Source organism: Scyliorhinus canicula, chromosome 6 (assembly GCF_902713615.1).
Source record: "Scyliorhinus canicula chromosome 6, sScyCan1.1, whole genome shotgun sequence".
NCBI lineage: Eukaryota > Metazoa > Chordata > Chondrichthyes > Carcharhiniformes > Scyliorhinidae > Scyliorhinus > Scyliorhinus canicula.
In genome coordinates this window covers 96,489,373-96,516,996 of record NC_052151.1, presented here as the reverse complement: position 1 = coordinate 96,516,996, position 27,624 = coordinate 96,489,373, and the positions used below count along the sequence as shown (strand labels likewise).

General features: G+C 45.1%; 1 protein-coding gene across 1 annotated transcript in view; it reads left to right on the top strand.

The window, feature by feature from the left end:
- The window catches only part of tbc1d32 (TBC1 domain family, member 32), a 348,975-nt gene that overhangs the window by 235,125 nt on the left and 86,226 nt on the right, over positions 1-27,624 (top strand). Inside the window, 2 exon segments of the mRNA XM_038799703.1 lie at positions 205-282; positions 27,301-27,370. Of these exon segments, the coding sequence (XP_038655631.1) occupies positions 205-282; positions 27,301-27,370 (148 nt within the window).

The following is a 27,624-nucleotide window of genomic DNA, read 5'->3' as shown; positions in this document are numbered from 1 at the left end:
CAACTGAGCACTTTTCTAGTGCTATCTCTAACAGACTGAATACTATTGTTGAAATGTCATAAAAAAGTGAAAACCATGTTCACTCTTTTATTTTCCAACATTAAATCGATAAAATATAACTTGGCTAAAAAAAATAGCCGTTTTAATAATGGCAGACCTTATTGTGTTGTCGAAGAATGTCTTATTTATTTCTTCAAATTTTAGTTCTTGCAGAATTGCTTGAAAAAGTTGTGGACCACCTCTCTGACAATCCATCAGAGTGTTTCTTCAGACCACATGATGGTGAGTTGTTTTTATCTGTTGCCCAAGAGAATAAATGCAACATAACCTGACATTGAAAGCTGTTTTGATTTACAAGAATATTTAAAAATTAAAATACTAATTGTGCCAACGTCAAACTTATTTTTTCAAAACAAAATTTATTCAAATAGTATTCTTCTTAGGATTAGCAATAAGGTGTTTAATTCAGTGAGTCAAGTTTTAAAACATGGGCCCAGAAAATGCTGTGAATAATGTCATCAAAATCACAGTTCATAGGTTGATGGGTTTAAGTAATCAATCAGTTGATATTTAAAATGTGTTTCTGAGAAGAATATGATTGTTCAGGGGCGAAATTCTCCGACCGGCCAAAAACCGGCGTTGTGCAAATCCCGCCGGCAGCCTCTGAAAACAGCTGGCGCCGGCGGGATTTCATTACATTTTTCTTTCACCAAATCTCCGGCCCGGATGGGCCGAAGTCCCGCCGACGTGGCCATGGGTCACGTCGGCGAAAAACAGAGTAGCTTTAATACGGCGTCAACCATTGATGATGATGCGGGGGGGGGGGGGGGGGGGTTGCGGCGTTGGAGGGGGGTTTGCGGCATTGGAGGGGGGGTTGCAGCGTTGGAGGGGGGTAGGGGTGGTGGGGAGGGGGGTAGGGGTGGTGGGGAAGGGGGTAGGGGCGGTGGGGAAGGGGGTAGGGGCGGTGGGGAGGGGGTAGGGATGGTGGGGGGTGTTTGGGGGCAGCGGCGTGCAGAGAGGGGGGGCGACGGATGCCCGGGGCCAACGCACCGTCGCCCCCCTTCTGCACGGCGCTGCCCCCTACCCCAACCACCCCCCCTCACCACCCCTACCTCCTTCCAACGCCCCTACCTCCCTCCAACGCCCCTACCCCCCTCACCACCCCTACCCCCCAACGACCCCTACCCCCTCCAACGCCCCTACCCCCTCCAACGCCCCTACCCCCCTCCATCGCCGCCCCCCCATCTCTTGCAACGCCGCAACCCCCCCCCCCCCAACGCCGGGTCTCTCTTCCCCCCCACGCCGGGTCTCTCTTCCTCCCCTCCCCCCCCCCCTCTCTCCCCCCCCCCCCCCCCCAACGGCGAGTCTCTCGTCTTCCCCCCCCCCCCCCCACCCCCCAATGCCGGGTCTCTCTTCCTCGCCCCCCCCCCCCCAAATGCCGGGTCTCTCTTCTTTCCCCCCCCCCCCCCCCCCAAACGCCGGGTCTCTCTTCCTCCTCCCCCCCCCCCCCCCCAAACGCCGGGTCTCTCTCTCCCCACCACACAAACGCCGGGACTCGCCACTTCCGCAGCGGGTGAAACTGACGCGTAACGCTGGCCCTTTCGGGAACGGAGATTACCGGCTTAAAAGAAGGTCCTGACGCCGGAGTCATCCGCACCGCTTTTACCCGCCGGAAATGGGCGTCACGTCGGTCCGCGGAGAATTTCGCCCCAGAAGTCTTTCCAAAATCAATCTTGTTTTCCCAGCTGTTCTTATTATAAATCTGTCGAGTAATATTGAAGCATTTGCACATTTGGAAAAGAGAACACCCAGCTTACATCTGGAGTTATTCCTGAGCAAACATTCTTTCCAAATGCTTTGAGTAATTTTGTACACAGGAGATTAATTTGTAGCAAATACAAAATGGACTCGAGCAGTTGTTGTGAAAATGGAACTTGCACACTTGTTGGTCAGAATATAAAATGTTATGAAATGGTTAGAAATCTGAAGCAAAGGATGTACTCAAAATTTGTACTGATCAGCAGTTTATTTTAAGTTTAATGTTTGTAATGTTATCTTATGCAATTTTTCTGATTTGCTGAAGTAATCCAATAGAAAAGTACGGTATCCCTCACATGCTCTTCATGGTATTTGTAAAGATGTGTTTCTCCATGCAAGTGGGGAAGGCACCGAGGGGGGGGACTTGATGGGTTGCCAACGGATTTCTAGAAAAGATTTGCGCCAGCCCTAGCCCCACACCTACGGGTCACATTTGCAGACTCGATAGCAAGGAGCACCCTACCTCCAATGCTAACACAGGCCATGATATCACTGATACCCAAAAGAGACAAAGACACGACGGTTCATATAGACCCATTTTGCTGCTCAGTGTAGACACGAAGATATTTGCAACCTGGCTAAGAGACTGGAGAACTTCATACAGAGGTGAGCGCAGAGGAACAAACAGGCTTTGTCAAGGGTAGACAGCTAACTGCGAATATCAAGCGACTACTGAATGTAATAATGACCCCATCCGGGAGAGAACACCAGAGGTGATTGTCTCCCTGCATGCAGAACAGACCTTCGACAGAGTCAAATGGAAGTACCTCATTGAGGTACTCGAGCGGTTTGGGCTGGGGACGGGGTTCACCACGTGGTGAAACTCCTGATACAACGCCCCCAAGGTGAGCGCTCAGACCAACACCACCAACTCTGAATATTTCCAGCTGCACAGAGGCACAAGGCAGGAATGCCCACTGTCCCTGTTCTTATTTGCCCTGGCAATCGAACCCCCAGTGATCGCTCTGCGAGACGGGAAAGGCTGGAAGGGCGTCCAAATAGGAGGCAGAGAGCACAGAGTTATGCTCTCCTTTACATCTTGGACCCACAGAATGGCCTGAAAGTAACCGTGAAACTTCTGGAAGAGTTGGGGCCTTCTCGGGCTACGGTCTCAACCTTGGCAAGAGCGAGGCAATCCCAGTGAACCCGTGCGGGGGAGGGACAGAGCTGGAGGGAATACATGCAAACTAGCCCAAAGCAAATTCTGCTATCTGGAGATCCAAATTGCCCATAACTGGACACAGATCCACAAGTGGAATCTGACCAGTCTAGCGAAGGAAGTTAAAAAAGACCTACAGAGATGGGATGCACTCCCGCTTTCCCTGGCGGGAAGGGTGCAGATGATCAAGATGAACGTGCTGCCGAGGTTCCTCTTCCTGTTTAAATCCATACCGACCTTCATCCCCAAGGCCTTTTTCCAAAGGATAGACAAAATGGTCATGGAATTTGTGTGGGGTGAAAAGACCCCAAAGATCCCCGCGGTGACATTGCAAAGGGGGAAACATTTGGGCAGCTTATCCCTACCGAACCTGCAATACTACCACTACGCAGTCAGAGGGTGAGGGGATGGAGAGGTGGGAGGGAAGACCACTGGAAAGAAGGAAAATAAATGATAATTTTCAAGACCAGTCTGACAATATATTTATTTCAGTCACGTATGTTAACAGATTTAATTTCCATCATAGTGCAACTGGTGATTGTTGCAAATGTGTAAATTTGTTCACAAAATAACATGAATAATGATCTTCATTTGGATAAAATATTCAGCCATGAAAAGGACTAGGAGCAATGCAAGTTTTGTTATATAAATCCTGATGTTACTGAATAAATATTTACATTTTACACTTAAAGGGAAAATAAATGTTCACATGGTGTGCTGAAGTTATGATAAATAATGAGTACAGGCATTATAGAATTACTTGAAGTGTCTCAAGCAGCAAAAATTAGTTTTAATATGCCGATTGTTGTACTATGTAATTAATAGCCCAGTAGTAATGGAGCGACTGGAGAAGAGCGATTGTATGACAATAGAATATTACATTGGCTTTGAGGGCGATTTAGTTACATCTGAAACTAGTCTTAAATCTGAACAAAGCAGAAACAATTTTTCCCTACCTACTCTGCCCAGCCCCTCATGATTTAGAACATCTCTATGAAATCAGTTTACTGATGAAGCTTGTGTGTGCTCACTCAAAACTGAACTCTACATCATTGTTGAATTCTTGTCTAAAGCATTTGAGAAAATGTACCTTCTGCGAAACATCTAGAAAACTAATGTTCTCTTCCAACCAGCGACCATAGTATGACAACTCCCGCACCCTGACATCGATTAAGATCAGTGGTGATCCTGAAAAATGTGGACCTAGTTCCGTATCTTAGGAGCCTCCTCTCAACGAAGACAGACATAGACAACACAATTCATCATCACTACCAGAAGGCATTCAGCAAGGTGCCACACAAAAGGCTGTTGCATGAGATAGGGGTGCGTGGCATTATGCCTAATGTATTGGTACTGATAGAGGATTGGTTAACTAATAGGAAGCAAAGAATGGGGATAAATGGATGTTTTTCTGGTTGGCAGTCAGTGGGTAATGGTGTGCTTCAGGGAGTTTTCAATTTAAAAAGATGATTTGGAGTTGGGGACCAAGTGTAATGTTTCAAAGTTCGCAGACACTAAGGTGAGTGGTAGAGTAAAGTGTGCAGAGGACATTGAAAGTCTGCAGAGGGATATATATAGTTTAAGTGAGGGGCAAGAGTATGGCAGATGGAATATAATGTTGGTAAATGTGAAGTCATCCATTTTGGTAGGAATAGGAGCAAAATGAACTATTATTTAAATGGTAAACAATTGCAGCCAGCTGCTGTGCAGAGGGACCTGGCATAGAACAGTACAGCACAGAACAGGCCCTTCGGCCCTCAATGTTGTGCCGAGCCATGATCACCCTACTCAAACCCACGTATCCACCCTATACCCGTAACCCAACAACCCCCCCCTTAACCTTACTTTTATTAGGACACTACGGGCAATTTAGCATAGCCAATCCACCTAACCCGCACATCTTTGGACTGTGGGAGGAAACCGGAGCACCCGGAGGAAACCCACGCACACAGGGGGAGGACGTGCAGACTCCACACAGACAGTGACCCAGCCGGGAATCGAACCTGGGACCCTGGAGCTGTGAAGCATTTATGCTAACCACCATGCTACCCTGCTGCCCCCTAATCGCATGAATCGCAAAAAGTTGGTTTGTTGCAGCTGTAGAGGATACCGGTGAGGCCACGCCTGGAGGACTGTGTACAGTTTTGGTCTCCTTACTTGAGAAAAGATGTACTAGCACTGGAGGGTGTGCAGAGGAGATTCACTAGGTTGATTCCTGAGTTAAAAGGATTAGTTTATGAGGAGAGACTGAGTAGACTGGGACTATACTCATTGGAATTTAGAACAATGAAGGGGGATCTTCTGCAAACATAGAATTATGAAGGGAATAGTTAAGATATAAGCAGGGAGGTTGTTTCCACTGGAGGGTGAAACTAGAACGAAGGGGCATAGCCTGAAAATGATGGGGAGCAGATTTAGGACTGAGTTGAGGAGGAATTTCTTCATCCAAGAGGTGGTAAATCTGTGGAATTCCTTGCCCGGTGATACAGTTGAGGCTACCTCGTTGAATGTAAAGGAATTAAGGGTTATGATGAGCAGGTGGGTAAGTGGAGCTGAGACCACAAAAAGATCAGCCATGATCTTATTGAATGTCAGAGCAGGCTCGACGGGTCAGATGGCCTACTCCTGCTCCTAGTTCTTATGTTATGACCTTATGACTGGCCAGCTCGGTCTGTGGTGGTACTGCCAAGCGCTTTTGGTGATGGAATTGCAGTACCCCACCCAGAGTACATGCTGTGCCCTTACCACCCTTAGTACCTCCAAATGCCGTTCAACATGGAGTACTACTGATTTATCAGCCGAGGGGGTACAGTACGTGGTAATAAGCAGGAGGTTTCCTTGTCCATGTGCCAGGAGAATTCATGGGGTCCAGAGGATCCCCAGGGCAACTCCATCCTGACTTTGTCTGATTACACCACTGCTTTCAAAATGCTGTGATATGAAATCCTTGATAATGGACTCCAGCAATTTCCATCGTACCAACGTTAGGCTCACTGGTTTATAGTTTCCGGTTTTCTCTCTACCTCCCTTTTTGAATACGAGGTTGAATTCGCTACACAGGGATCTGTGCTAGAACCCTAACTGTTCACATTATATATTAATGATTTGGACGAGGGAATTAAATGTATTATATCTAAATTTGCAGATGATACAAAGATAGGTGGGAGAATGAGCTGCGAGGAGGATGCAGAGATGCTTCAGTGGGATTTGGACAGGCTGAGTGAGTGTGCGATTACATGGCCGATGTAGTATAATGTGGATAAATGTGAGGTTATCCCCTTTGGTAGCAAAAATGTGAATGGGTGTAAATTGAGAGATGTAGATACTCAGCGGGACATTGGTGTCTTTGTGCACTTTGTGCACTATCAGCTGCTTCATCGACGATCTTCCCTCCATCACACGGTCAGAAGTGAGAATGTTTAACAATGATGGCACAGTGTTCAGTACCATTTATAACTCCTCAAATACTGAAGCAGATCATGCCCATAGGATAGCAGATTATTATTTTAATGGATGTAAATTGAGAGGTGGATGCTCAATGAGACCTTGGTGTCCTTGTGCATCAGTCGCTGAAAGTAAGCGCGCAGGTACAGCAGGCAGTAAAGGCAGCAAATGGTATACTGGCCTTCATGGCGAGAGGGTTTGAGTATAGGAATAGAGAAGTTTTACTGCAGTTGCATAGGGCATTGGTGAGGCCACACCTGGAATGTTATCTGCAGTTTTGGTGTCCTTATCTGAGGAAGGATGTTCTTGCTATGGAGGGAGTGCAGTAAGATTTACCAGGCTGATAAAAGAAAATTACTGCGGATGGTGGAATCTGAAACCAGGGTTTCAAAGGGTCATCTGGACTCAAAACGTTAGCTCTTTTCTCTCCCTACAGATGCTGCCGGACCTGCTTGAGATTTTCCAGCATTTTCTTTTTGGTTTTACCAGAGGGTTGTGAATCTATGGAATTAATTTCCCCAGATTGCGATGGATGCTGGGACAGTGAGTAAATTTAAGGAGGAGTTAGATTTTTAATTGCTAATGGGTTGAAGGGTTATGGTGAACAGGCAGGGCGGTATTGAGGCCAGGATGGGATCAGCCATGATTATTTTGAAGGTATTTAGGCTCGGGGGGCTAAATTGTCTATTCATGCTCATGTGTTCTCGGGAGGAGATGCTCTGGTTGATTTTGCAGTTCAACTCTTGATCTGTAGCATTGTAGGTAACAGATTGAGAAACATATCAGCCATGATAGAATGGCAGAGCAGACTTGATGGACCAAATGCCTAATTCTGCTCCTATATCTTATGAACTTATTAAAAGAATCTCATTCGGAACTGTCTATTAAGTCTGGGTCCCACTTCCTCAAAATCAGTTTCCCAACAGTTAAACTTTGCAATTGAGTTCTCAGAACTTTAAAAACGTCCTGACCTTCCTGATGACTGTATCATTAAACTCTTTTGTGTACATTTGCATGTCACATGCTCATTAAAAGGCCAGCTCACCAGAATTAAGTGGCATTTGAAATTAAGTTCTCCGACACTTTTGCATTCACATTTACAAAAAACCTTTGCATTCACATTTACAAAACATATAAGTGGCGTGCACCTGGTGATGTTGACTTCTTCCGGGCTTTTGTAGTGAGTAGCCACTGCTTTGTTCTACTTGGGGACTGCTCAGAAATGTCAGCTTCTTGAATGAGATCGGATGCTGGTGGGCCAAGCTGTGTGGAGGCTGGAAAGGGAGCCACGATGAGCAGGAAAGAGTGGAGAGGAAAACAGAGTTAACATTTCGAGTCCAATATGACTCTTTAGAGCCTTTCTCAACAAATGGTGCCAGATCTGTTGAATATTTCAGATCTCCAGTATTCACAGTATTTTGCTTTTTTTTTGAAGCATATGGGAGAAGTCTCTTTTTGGGTGGCAGCAATTAATGTCCAGTTTTTTGGGCTAACCAAAGGGGCACCCTATTATTCGTTCGTCCATTCTGTGGCGAACCAGGCTCCGCTGTGTTCTTCTCTCCAGACTCCAATGTCCAATAATCCAGAATTGCTCCATGACTAAAGGGTTACATTCAAATGGAGGCCCATCAAGATCTGGAGCTACCAGACAATCTTTGCTCATTAGGATTTGCTGCTGTTGGAGGCAAGGAAGGAGAAAGGGAGCAAGGAAGGGAGATGGATACCTCCAGTGAGCATGGGTGGTGGATGGCAGCGAGTCCCTACCCCAAACCCTAATCTTCCCGGGTAAATAGTCATAGCTGCCAAGAGCTTATGTGGTAAGTCTTTCTGTAATATCAAGGCAATGATATCCGTGGATTCTCACGGATAATGGAGGCAAGCTGAATCATTTCTGAGGAAGGTTTCTCACACATGATCAATGTGCAATTTCTCCTTGGACAGTCATGTGTAAATTGAAGGAACACTCATCTGCGGCCTTCCAGGATGTTCTTCACCGGGAATGGGTGGGGATGGGAATGCCATGTTTCGAGGCTCGGAGATGGAAGCTAATCTACAAAGAATATAGTGGCTCGATGGATCACTGCAATTCATTTACAGATGAAATGGGGCATAGTTAATGCAGGCATCAAGCAACCCTGCCTTCCTACTGGATCTCATCCTGATGAGGAGGCACCAACACAGGTTAATCCAAGACCAGGAGGAGCAGTGGCCAGAGCAGCTAGGGCAGCAGGATGTCAGGAAGGTTTGGATGCTAGGAACCAGCCGCCAGTTGACTGCGAGCCGAAGGTTCACTGTGGTCTTAAACCAATTGGTCCACTTGTGATCTATTTCCCAGTCAGTAATTCACAAGTGTGCCTATGAGGTGATACATGCCATGTTCAGGAGAACATTGTCAAATTCCATTTGAATCCTGAGAGCCAGCTAGCCAGAATGCTGAATTCCTGCAAATGCAACACATATCGTTGAGAGATCCCTGGCATCAGTCAGTCACATTCATTACCAGGAAAAGTTTCCACTCTTTGAACGCGTCGCGGATATGTGATCAATTATGACATATGACAATGCATGTTTTTGCACAGTTTTCATTGAGCTCTCAGGATGCCTGTGTTCTGATTCAGGATGTCATGGAGACAGATGCAGAAACCATTACAAGGGTACAATGGACCAGTGACAATCTAATAGCTAATAGATTTCAGGCAGAAAAAGCTGCCGATACTTATCCTTTACATTTGGTTTTAAATTCTCTGATGGCTGGCAGGCTTCTGTTCCTTGATTTATTACAGCAGAATTGGGCAAGGCGCTCTGTTCTTCTATGACCTCGGGTAACTGTAAGTGGAACTAAAAGCTTTCCTATACCTTCACAAAGTCCTTGGGCGGGATTCTCGAACCCTCCGCTCCGGAATTGCGCCCGGTGCAGGGGCGGAGAATAGTCGTTCATACCGGACATTCGGCGCGACGGCGCTTCTGCGGACCCACCGGCCCCGCGCGCATGGTCGACGCGGCACCAGTTTGGGGCTGTTGGAACAGGCCCCTGCGGCAATTCTCCGAGGTCGACCGGTCGATCTCCCGCCGGTGTGATTTACATGGGGGTACCAACCGGCGAGGGGTATCTGACTCCAGGAAGGCAGGGGGGCGGTGCCTCAGCGGTAGCCAGGCCTGCGATCGGAGGCCACTGATCGGCGGGCCATCACTATCTGGGAGGGACCTATCTTCCTCCGCACTGGCCCGCTGTGTGGCTTCGCTATGTCGGCGGCGCATGCGCCGAGGTAGGCCGCCGCGCTCATGCATGGACCTGCTTGCGGCCGCGTGGTCTGGCTAGCAGGGTCCCGCCGGCGGCCAGAGCCAAGAGCTCTGGGACCCACGCCAGTGCACTGCTATCCCCCTGGAAAACGGAGAATCACCCCATACCTTGGAGGAAAAAGCCCAGAGTGATTCTCGCCCGTTTTCCGGTGCGCATGGGGACTTAGTCCTCAGAAGGGAGAATCACTCCCAATATGTATGGAAGGAGCCTTTGGAAGTTTCTGCAGTGCATCTTGTAGAAGGTATACAAGGTTGCCACCATCAACCAATGGTGGAGAGATTGAATGTTAACGGTGGATGGGGTGTGTTGCCCCTCCTCGACGAGGGTCACAACTGGCACGTCACACAGACTACTTTTACAAGTATTCTTGAATAAAGATTACTTTATTCCGATCAAATGTGTCACACGATTGTTATGCAATTAATTATTGTCACATAGACTAACACATAGCCTTAATAAAGTGTCACACAGACTTTTAACTCAATAAGTGGTAACTGTTTCTCAACTCATGAATCAAACTCCAAATGCCACCTTAATCAGAACAGCTGGTCAAGCTTTCTCAAAGGATGTTTTACTGGTCAGTGAGACCTTGACTCGAGGTAGTCTTCTGTGATGGTTTGTCCCCAGGTTTTCACTACTGCTTTGAATCCCTGGTTCTTTATATGATTTCTTCCAGCTTTTCGAAGATTCAATGATGTCAGTTTTACGACCCTCGGGCTGCTGGGTTGTTTCACAGATCCAGTAAACAGAATCCATTGTTTCCATTGTGCCATAAAACGGTTTGCAGATTAACAGTTTCTGTGACTACAAAGATTATGTGGCTCCTTGCTCAAGATCTGCAACTGTCTGCTGTCATTTGATTTTAATCACCCTCCTTTTATGTCTTTTGCCTTATCACGTAGCTGTGAATGATCTCGTTTTGAAGCCAGGGGCCTCCTGCTGTCCTGCATCCTGTTGTAGAAACTGCATTCCCAGAAAGTCTCCAGAAAGCCTCTGTGATTTCTTTTGTATCTTTGTTACTTGGCCATATTTCCCATCAGGCCACAGAGTTCCCATATTTCCCAGTAGGCTAAGGAACAGGGCTACAGGTGCCAATCAAGCAAGTTGCATTGTTCTTCCAGCTCCTTCAGGCAGAATCAGAGACATGGATGCACAGAGAAGAACAGTATGAGTAGACCACTTGGCCCCTTGAGAATCCTCCTACATACATCTTGATTCTGGAAGTTCTTATAACTTGTCCCCGGTCACCACTTGCCCATACTAACCCCATAACCCTTGGAATATTTATCATCCTGAAAATATTGAAGTAATGTTGGAGTGTGCTCACTGACAGTGCCTCAACTGTACTGTGGGTGGTGAGGACCAACTAAACATGATCCTCCAATTGCACAGAGTCCTACAAATCTCAGTCCTAAATGCCCTGAGTATTACTGCAAGACATATCTGTCATTCTGGATGCCCCAACTGTTAAAATTCTTTCCTGCATGGACCCTTCGGAGCCCTGTAAGAGCTTTTGATGTTTCGCATAGGTAGCCTCTCAGTCCACTGTGCGGTCCAACACACATTCTGCTCACCCTCACCTAATGGGATAATTCTCCAGTCTTTTAATATCCAGTGCAATTTTATTGCAATTCTGTGATGCAAGGTCTGTTCATACCCTTGATAAGGGGATGAACCGGCCAAACATTTGCCATGTGAAGTCTCAGAAAGGCTGCAGTCAATTGCACAAACAGTTATAATCCTACATGCAATCAAGTCTAACTTACCTGTTCCCTCCAAAGTTGCATGTTAACTCAATATTACAATATTAATATTACAATTGAACAGGAGAGACGAGAACATTTGGATGTGCACACCTTATCATTTTTGTGACATCTAGGAAAGCTCTGGTTTTCAATTGGTCAGACTACTGTGCAGAGATTCAGTCTTTTAACCTTCACACTGTCTCTAAGCACTCACAATGAGATCTGATTGATACGCATAAAATTCTAACAGTGTTGGACAGACTAAATGCAGGATGCTTTCCCTGGTTGGGGAATCCAGAAATAGAGGAGACAGTCTCAGGAAACCGGGTTGATCACTTAGGACTTAGATTAGGAAAATCTTCTTCATTCAAAGAGTAGTGAACCTGTGGATTTTTCTCCAGCAAAGGTTGTGGAGGCCAAGTCACTGAATGTATTAAAGAGCTACATTTTTTTAGATTTTAATGGCATCAAGGGAAATGGGGGGAAAAAGCGAATATGCCATTGAGATCGAGGATCAGCCAGCATCATACTGAATGGCGGAGCAGGCTTGAAGGACCGAATGACCTATCTTGCTCCCAAGTTTATATGTCTATGTTTCTATGAATGGCAGAGCAGACTTGATGGACCGAATAGCCTACTTCTACTCCTATGTCTTCTGGTTTGCAAGGAACCACTATCCTACAAGATGCTGATTGGAGCTACACTAAGAGAAATAGGTCACACCTCAAAAGAACTCCACTAGCCATACAACAGAGCATCCGACAGCATCCGTGAGATAGTGGTGTAGTAGACCAGTAATCCAGGGACCCAGAGCCACGCTCGGGGGACCCAGGTTTGAATCCCTCCATGGCAGATGGGGAAATTTTAATTCAATAAAAATGTGCAATTAGAAATCTAAAGGTGACCATGAAACCATTGTTAATTGGCGTAAAAAAACATCTGTTTCACTAATGTCCTTAGGGAAAGAAACCTGTCATCTTTACCTCGTCTGGCCTACGTGTGACTTCCCAGGTCCACAGAAATGTGGTTGACTCTCAAATGTCTTCAGGGAAAAGCAATAAATGCAGGCTCAACCTGCGACGCCCACATCCCATAAACAAATTGCCTGTGTGCGAAGGTATGCAGTTTGCCGATGAAGCAAGAACAGGTACCAAACTGAGCACATTGACACCTGAAGGCAACCATTCCAAAACGAATTTCAGACCAATAAAGCAGACAGTTCAAAATCACAATCACACATAGCTGTTACTTGGTCAAGTCAAGTCTGCCGCTAAGCAGCACGTTTCCAAGAAAATGGAATGTAGTTAGCACTTTGGAGAGTTTCCATTTTAAGTTGTTATTGGTATAATGTTCTATCTAAAGGAGTGTTTATTGTTGCTCAGAAGTAAGGACTTATTTCAATGATAGATATAGGTTTATAGTGTTACTAATGTGAGAATGTGTTAAAGTAAAATGCATTTCAAGGTATTAATTTGAAGATTATATAGAATACTACACTAACAGTATGTAGCACTGATACCCCATAAGAAATATCTCTTTGTATGCAAAGCAGTGTTTAACTTAACAGATTCAGGGGATGTTGTGAAAATGGAGGTTAGCAAAACTATTTGAATGCATGGTTATGCAAAGTACGTGTCTTAACCAGAAGTGATGCAATTAGCCATGTGGCATTGCCATGATGCTCAGCCATGAGCACAAGTAATAACAATCTCTCAATATTATATATTAATAACTTGGATGAAAGGACAGACTGCACCGTAGCCACATTTGCTGATGATACAAAGATAGGCAGAAAAGCAAGTTATGAGGAGGATAGAAAGTTTCTGCAAAGGGATATAGATAGGTTAAGTGAGTGGGCAAAAAATTGGCAGATGGAATATTATATGGGAAATGAGAGATTGTTTTCTTTCGTGGGAAGAATAGAAAAGCAGAATATAATTTAAATAGAAACTGCAAAATGATGTAGTGTAAATGGATCTGGGTGTCCTTTTGCATGAATCACAAAACGTCAACATTCAGATACAGCAAGTAACTAGGAAGTCAAAAACTGAAAATACTGGAAATCTCAGCTGATCCAACAGCATCTATGGAGAGAGAACGGAGCTAATGTTTTGAGTCTGGATGACTCTTTAGCAAAGCTTTGACGAACAGTTATTGAATTTGATTGACGAGGGAGTTAGGGGTTATAGGGCACAGAGAGGAAAGGGGAGTAAAGCTCACAATCAGATCAGGCATGACTTATTAAATGGTAGAGTAATTTTAATGGGCCAAATAGCTTATTTCTGATCCAATCTCTTATGATGTTATGGTCTTACGACACATAGAGAACTGAAAGAGGAGATAGAGGAAGACAAAAGTCTGGCAGGCTTAAATGTAGACAAATCGCCATGGTCAGATGAAATGCATCCCAGGCTCTTGAGTGAAGTAAGGGGTGTTGACAATAATTTTCAATTCCTGTCTGGCCAGACACACATGCCAGAGGACTGGAGGATAGCTAATGTTATTCAAGAAGGGACGAAGGGGTAAACCAGGAAACTACAGGCCAGTCAGTCTGACTTCTGTGGTGTGGAAACTATTGGAAGCAATGCTGAGAGACAGAATTAATCTGTATTTGGAGAGGCAGGGATTAATCAAGAACAGTCAGCATGGATTTATTAAGGTGAGGTCAATGTCTGACCAACGTGATTGAATTTTTTGAAGAGGTGACAAGGTGTGTAGATGAGAGAAATGCATTTGACATAGTCTACTTAGACTTCAACAAATGATAAGGTCCCACAGGGTAGACTGATAGCCAAAAGCCCCATGGGAATCAAGGAAATTTGGCAAATTGGATCCAGAAAGTGGCAGGAAGCAGAGGGTGATGGTTAAGTGGTGTTTACTGGCTGAAAGCCTTTGTCCAGTAGGGCCCCAAAGGATCAAGTTTCGGCCATTGCTTTTTGTGGTTTATATCAATGGTTTAGACATGAATGTAGGAGAGTTGATCAGTAAGTTTGTGGATGATAGGAAAATTGGTGGGGTTGTAAATAGTGAGGAGGACATCCTTAGATTACAAGAGGGTATAGATGGGCTGGTCAGATGGGCTATTCAATGGCAAATGGAATTCAATCCAGATAAGTATGAGGGTGATGCACTTGGGCAGGACAAACAAGGCAAAGGAATACATGGTGAATGGCAGGGTCCTGGGCAGCACCGAGAATCCGAGACCTAAGTAGCAGGGAGGTGGATACAGTGGTTTAGAGGGTATATGGTACACTTGCCTTTTTTAGCTTAGAGTCTAAGAGCAGGGAGGTTACTCTGGAACTGTATAAAACATTGGTTAGGCCACAGCTAGAGTATCGTGTACAGTTCTGGAATCCACAATATGGGAGGGATGTGATAGCACTGGAAAGGGTGAAGAGGAGATTTACTCGGATGTTGCCAGGCTGCTGAGTTTTACCCATGAAGAGAGATTGGATATTTGGGGTTGTTTTCCTTGGAGCAGAGGAGACTGAAGGGGGACATGATAGAGATGTGTAAAATTATGAGGGGCAGAGATAGAGTAGACTGAAATAAACTTTTTCCCTTGATGGAGGATCAATGACTAGGGGGCGTAGATTTACGGTAAGGGGCAAGAAATTTAGAGGGGATGCAAGGAAAAACTTTTTCACCCAACCTCTATGACTCGAGACAGTTATATCGGTCAGAGAATACAGGGATATGGGCCAAATGCAGGCAATTGGGACTAGCTTAGTGGTTAAAAACTGGGCGGCATGGGCAAGTTGGGCCGAAAGGCCAGTTTCCATGCTGTAAACCTCTACGACTTTATGAGAGAGGGTGGGAGTCTGGAACTCACTGCCTGAAAGGGTTGTGGAGGCAATATTTGTGGAGCCTATATTTAAAAGTATTTAGATGTTCTTTTGCGATGCCAAGGCATATAAGGCAATGGAACACGTGCTGGAAAATAGGATTAGAACACTTAGGTGCTTATTTTAGATTAATTTGTTATCAATTAAGGGGCAATTTAGTGTGGCCACCTGCCCTGCACATCTTTGGATTGTGGGGCAAAATCTATGCAAACACGGGGAGAATGTACAAACTCCACATGGACCCAGCCGGGATCGAATTGCCGAGAGACAGCAGTGCTAACCACAACGCCACCGTGCTGCTCTATAGTTTCTTTTCTAATATTGATTACCTTCAGTTCCTCCCTCTCACTAAACCCTGCATTCCTCAACATTTCTGGTATCTGATTTGTGGCATCATTTGTGAAGACAGAAGCAAAGTATGCATTCAGTTGTTCAGCCATTTCTTTGTCCCCTATTATACATTTCCCTGTTTCTGACTAAGGGACCTACATTTGTCTTTACCAATCTTTTTCTCTTCACCTTTGGGGATTCCAAAGATAATGGATAAGAGAATCAGGTGCAAGAGTACACCATCATTTCCAAGTCACACAGTATGCTGACTTAGGCATATATTACTGCTCTTCCACTATCATTGGATCAAAATTTTGGAACTCACTACCTTATCAGTTCAGTGAGAGTACCTTCAACAAACAAACTTCAGTGGTTCTAGAGACACGCCAGCACCATCTTAAATGTAACTAGGGATTAGCAATACTCTGACGAATGAATAGAAAAAAATGACAAAGATCATGCCAATTTAAAATTGTCACACAAAATGTGAAAAAGGAGCTTAGAAAAAATTCTCTACATAATGAATTGCAGGAGATTGATTTGCTGCAGTGAATAATCGAGCAGAGATCATTGCATCTTTCTAAGAGAAAAGATTATAACTAGTTCAAAACTATTGGGAGAGAACAGGGCACTGGAATGTGTTCTGGAGTCTACATCGCGTGATGAGAGCGGAAATGAGACTTCTGCTTGAAGTGGGAGGCATGAAGTGGGAAGCTAAACTCACTGTTTAGCTCATATATGCATACACTGGGATTTCAGTGAATCTTGCAATGGTAGGGGCAGGAAGTCACCTTCCCCACCTTTCACTTTTGGGGCTAAAACGCCATGGCAGTGGATTTAAAGGGTACCTGGACAGCCATTCACTCATTATAAACCAGAAGATCCGGATTCAAAATCCATCATAATGTCTCAGAGCAGAAAATGTGTGGCCCCACGGTTCTCCTCCAGGTGGTCCAGGAAAGGCGGGTGGTCTTATTTCCAAGAGATGTCACAGGAGACCCTTGTGACTGATCATGACAGCCTAAACAGAGGTGCCAGAGGTTAGCGCCCATGGGGACCACAAAATAACTGCACAGATATGCAGGAAAAGGATGAATTATCTGATACATTCAGCCAGGGTAAGTGACACTCGTAAGGCCACCAGGCAGTGTAATTGAGTGAATACAGAGGAGTGTCAGACAGGAGTGCTCAGCATCTTTTACGAGGAAACCACAGAATTAGCTGCGGAGGAGCAGGCCCATGTAAATGTTGAAGACAAGACAGCGCTCCCCTTGAAAGCCAGTGAGGCTGTCTCCAATCTCCAGTTGTCAGATATGTCAACAGAGTGAGACATTGCTGAGATAAGGGAGCCTACTTAGGCAGAATCCTTTCACTTTTCTATTAAGGTCTGATTCTGTGAGTATGACTATGTTGGGCTATTGCTTGACTAGTCTGTGAGGCAACTCTTCCAATTTTGGCACAATCCCCCAGGGTTGACAGGGCTGGGTTTGCAGTTGTTGTTTCCAGTGTCAGTGTTGATGTTGGGTGGTCTACCCGATTTCTTTCCTCTTTATTGACCTTGTAGCGGTTTGCTACAACTGAATGGCTTGCTAGGCCATTTCAGATGGCATTTAAGAGTTAATCACATTGCTGTGGATCTGGAATCACCTGTAGGCCAGAGCAGGTGAGGACTTTAGATTTCCTGAAAGTGAATTAGTGAACGAGTTGGGTTTTTATGACGATAAATAATGGTCACCATTAAACTTTTTAATTCCAGGTATTTATTTGATTCAATTTCCACCATCTGTCATGACAGGATTCATACCTGCGTCCCTAGAGTATTATCCTGGGTCTCAGGTTCATCAGTCCAGTGGCAATGCCAGTACGCCTGCTGCACCTAGAAGTAGGAAAAAAGATCAGGAGTGTGATTCAGCAACCCAGTTGCACCGGGCATGAGTGTGGGCACAATGGGTGAATCGCGTGCTAAACCCAAAATGGGCTTTACGCAACTCACCCAAATTGCTCTGCCCGGCACGATCTGTATCTCACCCTCACTGGGCAACATCCAGATCGGAATACTTAAATGAGCATAATTGGACATTTAAACGAAAGGATGACGGATTCACCCATGCCTCAGACCTCACTAGCCACCCCTGGGAGACCTCGCCAGGGTGCTGTTAGTACTGGTTCACACAAATGCGACTCAGTCATAATGGCACCTGGGGAAGTCTCCCAGGCCATTGGAGACCCCCGGGTGGTCGGGGACAGGATAGGTTCATTGGCACTGTCAGGGCGCTTGGCTGGCAGTGCCAGGATGCCCTGGTGTCAGGTTGGCACTGCCAATGGTTGGGCCCGGGGGTGGGGTGGGGAGCCTTGCCAGGTGAGCGAGGGGGTGGGGGGGGTGGAGAAGGATTTCCCGGGGGAAAGGTTGGAGGGATTGAGGGGGGTGGGGGAGAGATACAGGGCTGCTGGACAAAATGGCACACCGGTCTGCGAGGAGCCTTTTAGAAAATTCTCTAAGTGCGACCTCGGTGGGGAGAAACTCCAGACCAAAACAAAGGCAAAGTGTTGTTGGATAGCAGGATGTTTCCCGGCGCTGCTGCTACTGAGAAACACGCCGTTCAGCAGACTTCAACCACAGTCTGCTAAATTGCACCGAAGAGGTTTTGAAGGCATATACATGGCATGGTTAGAACATAAGAACTAGGAGCAGGAGTCGGCCATATGGCCCCTTGAGCCTGCTCCGCCATTCAATGAGATCATGGCTGATCTTTTGTGGACTCGGCTCCAACCATTGCATATAACTTAGGCATTTAATGCTCACTTGGACTGTTTGGAAGTATCCTGGATTTCCATATTGCTACTGGATAAAAGCAAATTACTGCGGATGCTGGAATCTGAAACGAAAGGGAAAATCTCAGCAAGTCTGGCAGCATCTGTAGGGAGAGAAAAGAGCTAATGTTTCGAGTCCGATGACTCTTTGTTAAAGATAACACAGAGAGAGTGGGAAATATTTATACTGTGGAGTGAGAATGAAAGATGAGTCAAGCCACAGAAACCCAGGGAAACTGGGTGCTAATGGCCAGATACCAAGGGAAAGAGTGTTAATGGCAGTCCTCAGAGAGGACAAAAGATGTTAAATGTCAAACAGCAGGGAAACTAACATCAGAGGGAGGGGAAGGGGGAAGCAAAGAGGAGATAGGTGCAGGAAAGGTGGATAAGATTGGGGGGGGGGGGAATTAAATGTATATTAAGAAAGAAAGAAATGGTAAAAGGCAGTTAAAATGAAATGAAAACAAATGGGACGAGGTGGGGCTGATCATCTGAAGTTGTTGAATTCACTGTTCAGGCCGGAAGGCTGTAGTGTGCCTAACCGGAAGGTGAGATGTTCGTCCAGTTTGCGTTGCGCTTCACTGGAACATTGCAGCAGGCCAAGAACAGGCATGTGGGCATGGGAGCAGGGTCTTTTGTTAAAATGGCAAGCAACAGGAAGGTCAGGATCCTGAATGCTCACAGACCGAAGATGCTCAGCAAAGAAGGAGGTCATTCGGCCCACCAAGTCTTCACTGACCCCCAAAAGAGCACTCTACCTCTGCCCACTCTCCACACTATCCCTATAACCCCATGCATTGATCATGGCCAATCCACCTAACCTGCACCTCCAGGAAACTGGAGCAGCATCCGGAGGACATCCACACAGGCACTGGGAGGACGTGCAAACTCCACATAGACAGTCACCCAAGCTCGAATCGAATTTGGGTCCCAGGCGCTGGTAGCAGCAATGCTCACCACTGACACCATGCCTCTCGGACTAAGGTACTTGCCAAATATCCCTTTAGTAAGTCTAATTTTGTGATGGATTTAGACTGTCTGATTTCTTCAGTATGATCCTCCAACTGTGGCACAGGAAACAATTCCCACTTGGTGACGACATTCACTTCCTGTAGTCCACTGTTATGGACACCTGGTCAACTATCAAAGCGGCTGGGGTGGCATGTGGAGCAGTGGTTAGTACTGGACTACTGCGCTGAGGATCGGGTTTGAATCCCGGCCCTGGATCACTGTCTATGTGGAGTTTGCACATTCTCCCTGTATCTGCATGGATTTCCCCCCCACAAACCGCAGGTTAGGTGGATTGGCCATGCTAAATTGCCCCCTTATTGGAAAAAAAAGTAATTGGGTACTCAAATTTACAAAAGAAAAAGAAAAACAACTCTCCAGAGGCGACTAAGAGGCTGAACCAGAGTCATAACTTTTCAAAGTTTTAAGACATTGCGAAAAGATGGATTCATTCCAGGAGTGATCATATAGGAAATGGGGCTTGGTTATTTTATAAACAAACTTTGTGAAAATAAATAAACTAAATTTAAACTTGTAAACGTGAACCCTAACAATAACAGATTAAATGCAGTTTTTTAAATCGTAACACACTAGTTTCCATAAAACAACACTGTTACGGGGATAGGGTGGAAATGAGGGCTTACAGTTCTCATGCCACTTTCACAATCAGAAAAGGCTATACTTGCATTTACGAAGCAATTTTTCTTCTGTCAGGGACATTCGTTCTGAACCCTTTTTCCAAAGCCAGCCTTGGTGGTGACTTCTCTGTAACTGTTCAAAACTTCCAAAGACTTCTCCTCTATAACTGTTCAAAACAGCATTCCTTCCTTCTCTCTCTCGCTCACTCTCACGTCCACTCCCAGTTTCTTTCGCTCTTTCTCTCTTTCAATCTCACTCTCCGCTCTGCCCAGCCCCTCAGACAAATATGCTCTGCTGACGTTTCCAGGCTTAAACTCATCAGTGCCAACATGGCTGCCTGATTGCCCACTGCTGCGCACACAAAAGAACAGAACCATTCTATTGATATGCAACTCCCATTGATGGACAAAGAGGCCATCAGACTCTATAAAGGGCTAATAGCAGGTCAGACAGGCATGTCCCAAAGAACAATGAATCTGTGGCATCCTGTGTATTCCCACTAGAGTGTTTATGTCTGATGGCGACAACGTAACTCAGCTAGGGGTGGGCATTTCCCTCCAACTGTGCTAGCAGATTTTTTTTCCCCTTGGTCTGTTTAACTCCTAAATTGCCTGCTACATAGGGATCTCATTTTTGGACCCACTTTTGGTCTATTTCGGCTGTTCCCTTTGCCTTTGCTGCCAGACTTCCTGCGGTACTTAACCCGGTATCCTTTGAATCTTCAGGCCTTGCATGTGTCTCTACGTATAAGCTGAGCACTTGCGCAGCTGATGGGAGAACCTACAATTGCCACAAGTCGTCTTCTGGTTAGGTGCACTTGATATCACAGCAGGAATTGCCCCAGATTCCAGAGCTTGGAAGTATTGTCTTCCTGCTCTGTCTCACTGACTAATTTTGCTGTTGTATTTATTGTATTTTTGTTCTATTTGGAGACTTAAGATCAGATTGCGCCACTTGCTTCCTGTTTCTTGTTAGGCTGCTGATTCACTACCACTGCCACTATGTTGTATTATTTTTGCTTAGATCAATATAAACTCAGTCGTAGATTCAGCAGAGATGTACTTGGGTATTGAGAGACTGTTCTAACATGCAATCCCAATTCGGCATCATAGTGCCTCCACATGGGCGATTGTATCACTTCCAGTTGTGACCCTTGCATATGCATAAACATGTATTCAAATACCTTGTCCAACCTGCACCATCACCAAAGATACAGCACAAAAATAAGCCATTTAGTCCTTTGTGTCTTTATAGCTAAAGGAATAGAGTATTAAAGTAGGGAAGTGTTGCTGTAGCTGTACAGCACCAGGTTCGAGTCCAATAGGTTTGTTTGGAGTCGCTCGCTTTCAGACCGCAGCTCCTTCCCCTGATTGTCTTACTTTGCCCACCCCAGTCCAATGCCAGTATCTCCACATCATGGCAGCTGTACAAAGCATTGGTGTGACTGTAAAGTTTTAGTCCCCTTATTTAAGGAGGGATGTAGCTGCATTACTGGCAGTTCAGAGGGGGCAGTGGCGTAGTAGTACTATCACTGGACTAGTAATCCAGAGACCCACGGTAATGCTCTGGGGACCTGGGTTCAAATCCCACCAGGGCAGTTGGTGGAATTTGCACAAAATCTGGAATTAAAAGTCTAATTATGACCACGAAACCATTGTTGATTGTCGTAAAACCCCATCTGGTTCACTAATGTCCTGTAAAGGAGAGAATCTGATATCCTTACCTGGTCTGGCCTACACGTGACTCCAGACCTACAGCAATGTGGTTGACTTTTAAATCCCCTCAGGAATGGGCAATAAATGCTGACACAGCCAGTGACACCCACATCCCATGGGCAAATTTAAAAAAAACTTGATTGATTCCAGGAAAAGGGAATTGTCCTGTGCAGAGAGATTGAGCCATTTAGGCCTGTACACTCTCCAGTTTAGAAGAATGAGAGGAGATCTAATTGAGGTATCTAAGATGATGACAGGTATTTACAAAGTAGACATAGAACCAATGCTTCCTTTTGCGGCGTAATCTAGATTGAGAGATGATAGTGTTGGGATAAGGGGCAGCAGATTTAAAACAGAGATGAGAAGAAATTACTTCTCTCAAAGGGTCGTTAATCTGTGGAATTCTCGACACATGATGCAGTAGATGCTGAGACATTGAGTACATTTAAGGAGGAGATAGATTTTAAATTAGAAATGTATTGCAGGGTTATGGAGAATAGGCGAGAAAGTGGTGATGGGGCCGAGATGAGATCAGCCATGATTGTATAGAATGGTGGGGCAGGCCCGAGCGGCTGAATTGCCAACTCCTGTTCCTAATTCTTATCTTCTCCTTCATTGTTTTTCCATTTAATCTAAGTCTTTCCCCATTGTTTGTTTATTTTCCCTTCAATTGTTTGTCCAATTCCCTTTTTAATGTTATCATTGTAGCTGTTTCCAACATCCATTCAGGTAGTATATTCCAGATCACAGCTTGCTGTGTAAAGGTTTCCTCATGTTGCCGCTGGATCTTTTGCCTTAAACCTGTGTCCTTTGATTACCGACTCTCCTGCCACTGAATATAATTTCTTCACCTTTACTCTAGCCAAACCATTGATGATTTTGAACACCTTAATCAATTCTACTCTTGCTCTGCTCTTAAGTAAAACATCCCAACTTCTTCTGTCTAGATTTTGATTAGATTTAGATTTATTGTCACGTGTACCAAGGTACAGTGAAAGGCTGATCATTCCATATATGAAAAGCAGAGGACATACGATAAATACACAAATGTAAATACATAGACATTGGATGAAGCATACGGAATGGAGTGCTACACAGTAGAACAGATGTGTGGAGAGTTCTGTCCATAGGTGTGTCATTCAGGAGTCTGGTAACAGTTGAGAAGAAGCTGTTTTTGAATATGTTAGTGTGTGTTCTCAGACTTTTGTATCTTCTGCCTGATGGAAGGGAGTAACCAGGATGGGAGGGGTCTTTGGTTATGCTGCCTGCTTTCTCAACGCAGAGAGGTGTAGACAGTGTTTTTTTTAATTACATTTATGGGATGTGGGCATCGCTGGTTACACCACCATTTATTGCCCCTCCCTAGTTGCCCTTCAGAAGGTGGTGGTGAGTTGTCTTCCGGAACCGTTGCAGTCCTTGCGGTACAGGTACATCCACTGTGCTGTTAGGTAGGGAGTTCCAGAATGTTGCCCCAGCAACAGTGAAGGAACGGCAATATATTTCCAAGTCAGGGTGGTGAGTGACTTGGAGGGGAACCTCCAGGTGGTGAGGTTCCCAGGTATCTGCTGCTCTTGTCCTGCTAGATGGTAGTGGGCGTGGGTTTGGAAAGTGCTGTCTGAGGAACCTTGGTGAGTTATTGCAGTGCATCTTGTAGATGATACACACGACTGCTACTGTTCGCCAGTGGTGGAGGGTTTGAATGCTTGTGAATGGAGGTACAATCAAACGGGCTGCTTTGCCCTGAATAGTGTCGAGCTTCTTGAGTGGTATTGGAGCTGCACTCATCCAGGCAAGTGCAGAGCATTCCATTAAACTCCTGACTTGTGCCTTGTAGGTGGTGGACAGGCTTTGGGGGGTCAGTAGGTGAGTTACTCGCCGCAGGATTCCTATCCTTTGACCTGCCATGGTAGCCACAGTATTAATATGGCTAATCGAGTTCAGTTTCTGATCAATGGTAACCCCCAGGATGTTGATTGTGGGTGATTTGGTGTCACTGGATGGGAAGCGGGTTCACATGATGGACTGGAATGTGTTCACAACTCTGTAGTTTCTACGGTCCTGGGCCGAGCGGTTTCCATACCAAGCAATGATGCAACCAGGTAGGATGCTTTCTATGGTGCATCTGTAAAAATTGGTAAAAATCAATGTGGACATGCCGAATTTCCTTAGTTTCCTGAGGAAGCATAGGCGCTGATGTGCTTTCTTGGTCGTGGTGACCAAGTGGGTGGACCAGGACAAATTGTTGGTGACATGCACACCTAGGAATTTGAAGCTGTCAATGACCAGTTCATTACTTTTGCTGACATTGAGGGAGAGATTGTTGTCGTTACACCATGTCACTAGACTCTATCTCCCTCCTGAAATCTGACTCATCGTTGTTTGAGATCAGACCCACTACTGTCATGTCATCAGCAAACTTGTAGATGGAGTTGGAGCTGAATTTTGCCGTACAATTGTGTGTGTATAAAGAATATAGTAGGGGGATAAGTACGCAGCCTTGCAGAGCCCCTGTATTAACGACTATCATTGTGGAGGTGTTGTTGTTTATCCTTACTGATCTATGGATCAGGAAGTCGAAGATCCAGTTGCAGAGGAAGGAGTGAAGCCCGAGGTTTTGGAGTTTTGATATGAGCTTAGCTGGGATTATAGTGTTGAAGGCGATGCTGTAGTCAATGAATAGGAGTCTGACATAGGAATCCTTGTTGAGATACTCCAGGGTTGAGTGTAGCACTGGGAGATGGCGTCTGCTGTGGACCGGTTGTGCAAGTTGCAGTGGATTGAGGCATTCTGGGAGTATAGAGTTAATGTGTCTTATGACCAACCTCTCGAAAGACTTCACAATGATAGATATCAAAGCCACCTCTACATCTATCTCTACTATCTCTACATTTAATTCAAGCCTCTCGTCGCTGGTACCATTATAATAATACACTCCCCAAGTCTTTAATATCCTTCCTAAAATGTGGTGCCCAGAATTGAGCGAATGTTTAAAAAAAAATGAAGGTTTAGCACAACTTCTGTGTTCTATTTCTGTATTAATAAAACCAAGGATTCCACATCTTTCTTTTAACTGTGTTCTCAACTTGATCTTCATAAAATTTACAGTGCAGAAGGAGGCCATTCGGCCCATCGAGTCTGCACCGGCCCATTGGAATGAGCACCCTACCCAAGGTCAACACCTCCACCCTATCCCAATAACCCAGTAACCCCACCCAACACTAAGGGCAATTTTGGACACTAAGGGCAATTTATCATGGCCAATCCACCTAACCTGCACATCTTTGGACTGTGGGAGGAAACCGGAGCACCCGGAGGAAACTCACGCACACACGGGGAGGATGTGCAGACTCCGCACAGACAGTGACCCAAGCCGGAATCGAACCTGGAGCTGTGAAGCAATTGTGCTATCCACAATGCTACCGTGCTGCAACTCTCACATATTTGTGCACATATTCTGGGTTGCTGTTTCCTTAAATTGTACCATTTAGTTCATATTCCCTCTCCTCATTCTTCCCGCCAAATGTATCACTTTACACTTCTCTGCATTAAATGTTATTCACCATGTGTCTGGCCATTGTGTCAGTTTATATCCCCCTGAAGTCCACTACTACCCTCAACGTTGATGATAGCATTTCCAAGTTTTATATTATCTGCAAACTGTGAAATGAAAAATTGAAAATGAAATGAAAATCACTTATTGTCACAAGTAGGCTTCAATGAAGTTACGTGAAAAGCCCCTCATCCCACATTCCGGCGCCTGTTCGGGGAGGCTGGTTCGGGAATTGAACCGTGCAGTTATTCCTCCTGTATTAAGTCCATGACACCAACATCTATCAAAAAAGCAGTATTCTTAATACTGACTTCAAGGAAAACTGCTATGTACTCCCCTCCAGTCTGAAAACAATTCCTGTTTTCTGTTCTATGGCCAATTTTGAATCCATAATGTTTCAATAATCCCATGGGCTTTAATTTTGCTTACAGGCCTATTATGTTGCACTTTGATAGATGCCTTTTGGAAGTCCACGTACAAACTTCACTACCATCACTAACCATGTCCTTTGTTCATCAAAAAGCTCAATTATGTTAGTCTAGCATGATTTTCCTTTTTTTTAAAAAACCTATTCTGACCTTCATTTATTCATCCATATTTTTGCAGATGTGAAATGATTTAATGCTGAATTATTGTCTGATAGTTTCTCTACTCACCATCATTGTATGTAGTTGGTTTGTAGTTGCCAAGTTTATCCCCAGCCCCTGTCCCCATAAAAAGCTCTGGCTGTTCTGATACCAGTTCTCTGGCACCATCCCCATATCCAAGGAGGTTTGGATATTTGTAGCCAGAGCCCCCCATAACCTATATGTGTCCCACCTGGACTGGTTGACTTTTTGACAAAGTTTTCCTTTGGTGCTTTTATCCTCCAACCTCCCTGCCCCTCCTCCCTTTCTACTCTTCTTCTCCCCTTTTATCTTCCTTATTTTGGGGACTGTCCTGGGCCCCACTCATTCCTGCCTTCCTTCCTACTTTACTGGGTGCTGATCATAAACGGGTCCTGGAACAAGTTGGTGAACATCCTCCACGTTTTGTGGAAGCCAGCTGCCAATCTTCTGATGGCATATTTTATTTTCTGTAGCTTGAGAAATTCTGCCAGATCGGACAGCCAGTCTGCAGCCTTGGGTGGTGTTGGCAAGCTCCAGCTGAGCAGGCGTCTTCAGTAGGTGATCAGGGAGGCAACGGCACGGCATCAGCCCCTCTCCCCATAATAATTTCTGGCTGTTCTGATACCATGAAGGCCGCCATCATCGGGCAAGGCTCCACCCTCGCCCCACAACCCTGGACCTCGAAGAAGGATGTCCAGTATCTAATTGGTCTGGGGCAACACCAGGACCGGCCCATCATGTAGCAGCTCTTTTAAAGAGCTATTCAATTAGTTCCACCTCCGTGCTGCCCATATCATGTGTATTTTCCTTTTTCCAAATATTTCTCCAATTTTCTTCTGAAATTTGCCATTGAGTCTGCCACCTTTTCAGATATTGCACTAAGGGCGGGACTTACCAACCAACCCGCTGAGTGTTTCTCGGCGGCAGAGGTGGCCCTCCAGCAGGCTTTTCTGGTCCCGCCATTGTCAGCAGGATTTTCTGTTGACTGCACCCCGCGTCGTCGGGAAACCCGCACACCGTCGGTGAAACCGGAAAATCCTGTTGGCGTGAACAGCCGGTAAATTCCACCCTCAGTGTTTTGAGCCAAAATGGTTATCTAAAAGAACATCTCTTCATTGCCCCTCTGTTTTTTTTTCCCCAGTAATGCAAGGACAGTATTATTTGGTTGCAATAATATTAGGAAGACGTTCGTTGATTGAATCAGTAATTCTGCTTTCTTATTCCATTGCTGTTCAGGTTTTGAAATTTTGCCGCGATATATTGTAGTAGAGATGCTGGGCTTACATCTGAAAATTGCACTGAATATTTCCTTGTTTTCTTTTCATAGCTTCTGATCCAAGTGTCAAACATCTCAGCCACTCTCCCATTCAACAGCTTGGAATAAAGATAGTTGTGAGGTATTTTGCGCACTTTTAAACTGTGTGTTTAATTTGTTTTCAATGTAGCAGATCATTGGATCAATCACAAAGAATATTCTGAATTTCTAATTGTGAGATTGGACATGTGCAGATAACTCTTGGTGGGCTATAGAACATTGAATTCCGTTAAAGTATGTTGATGTATTTTTTTAACATTAGGTGGCGCTAAACCATTGCAAAATATATAAACATTTCATAAGTAACAATTATAGGATTTATAGTTTTTTTTTACA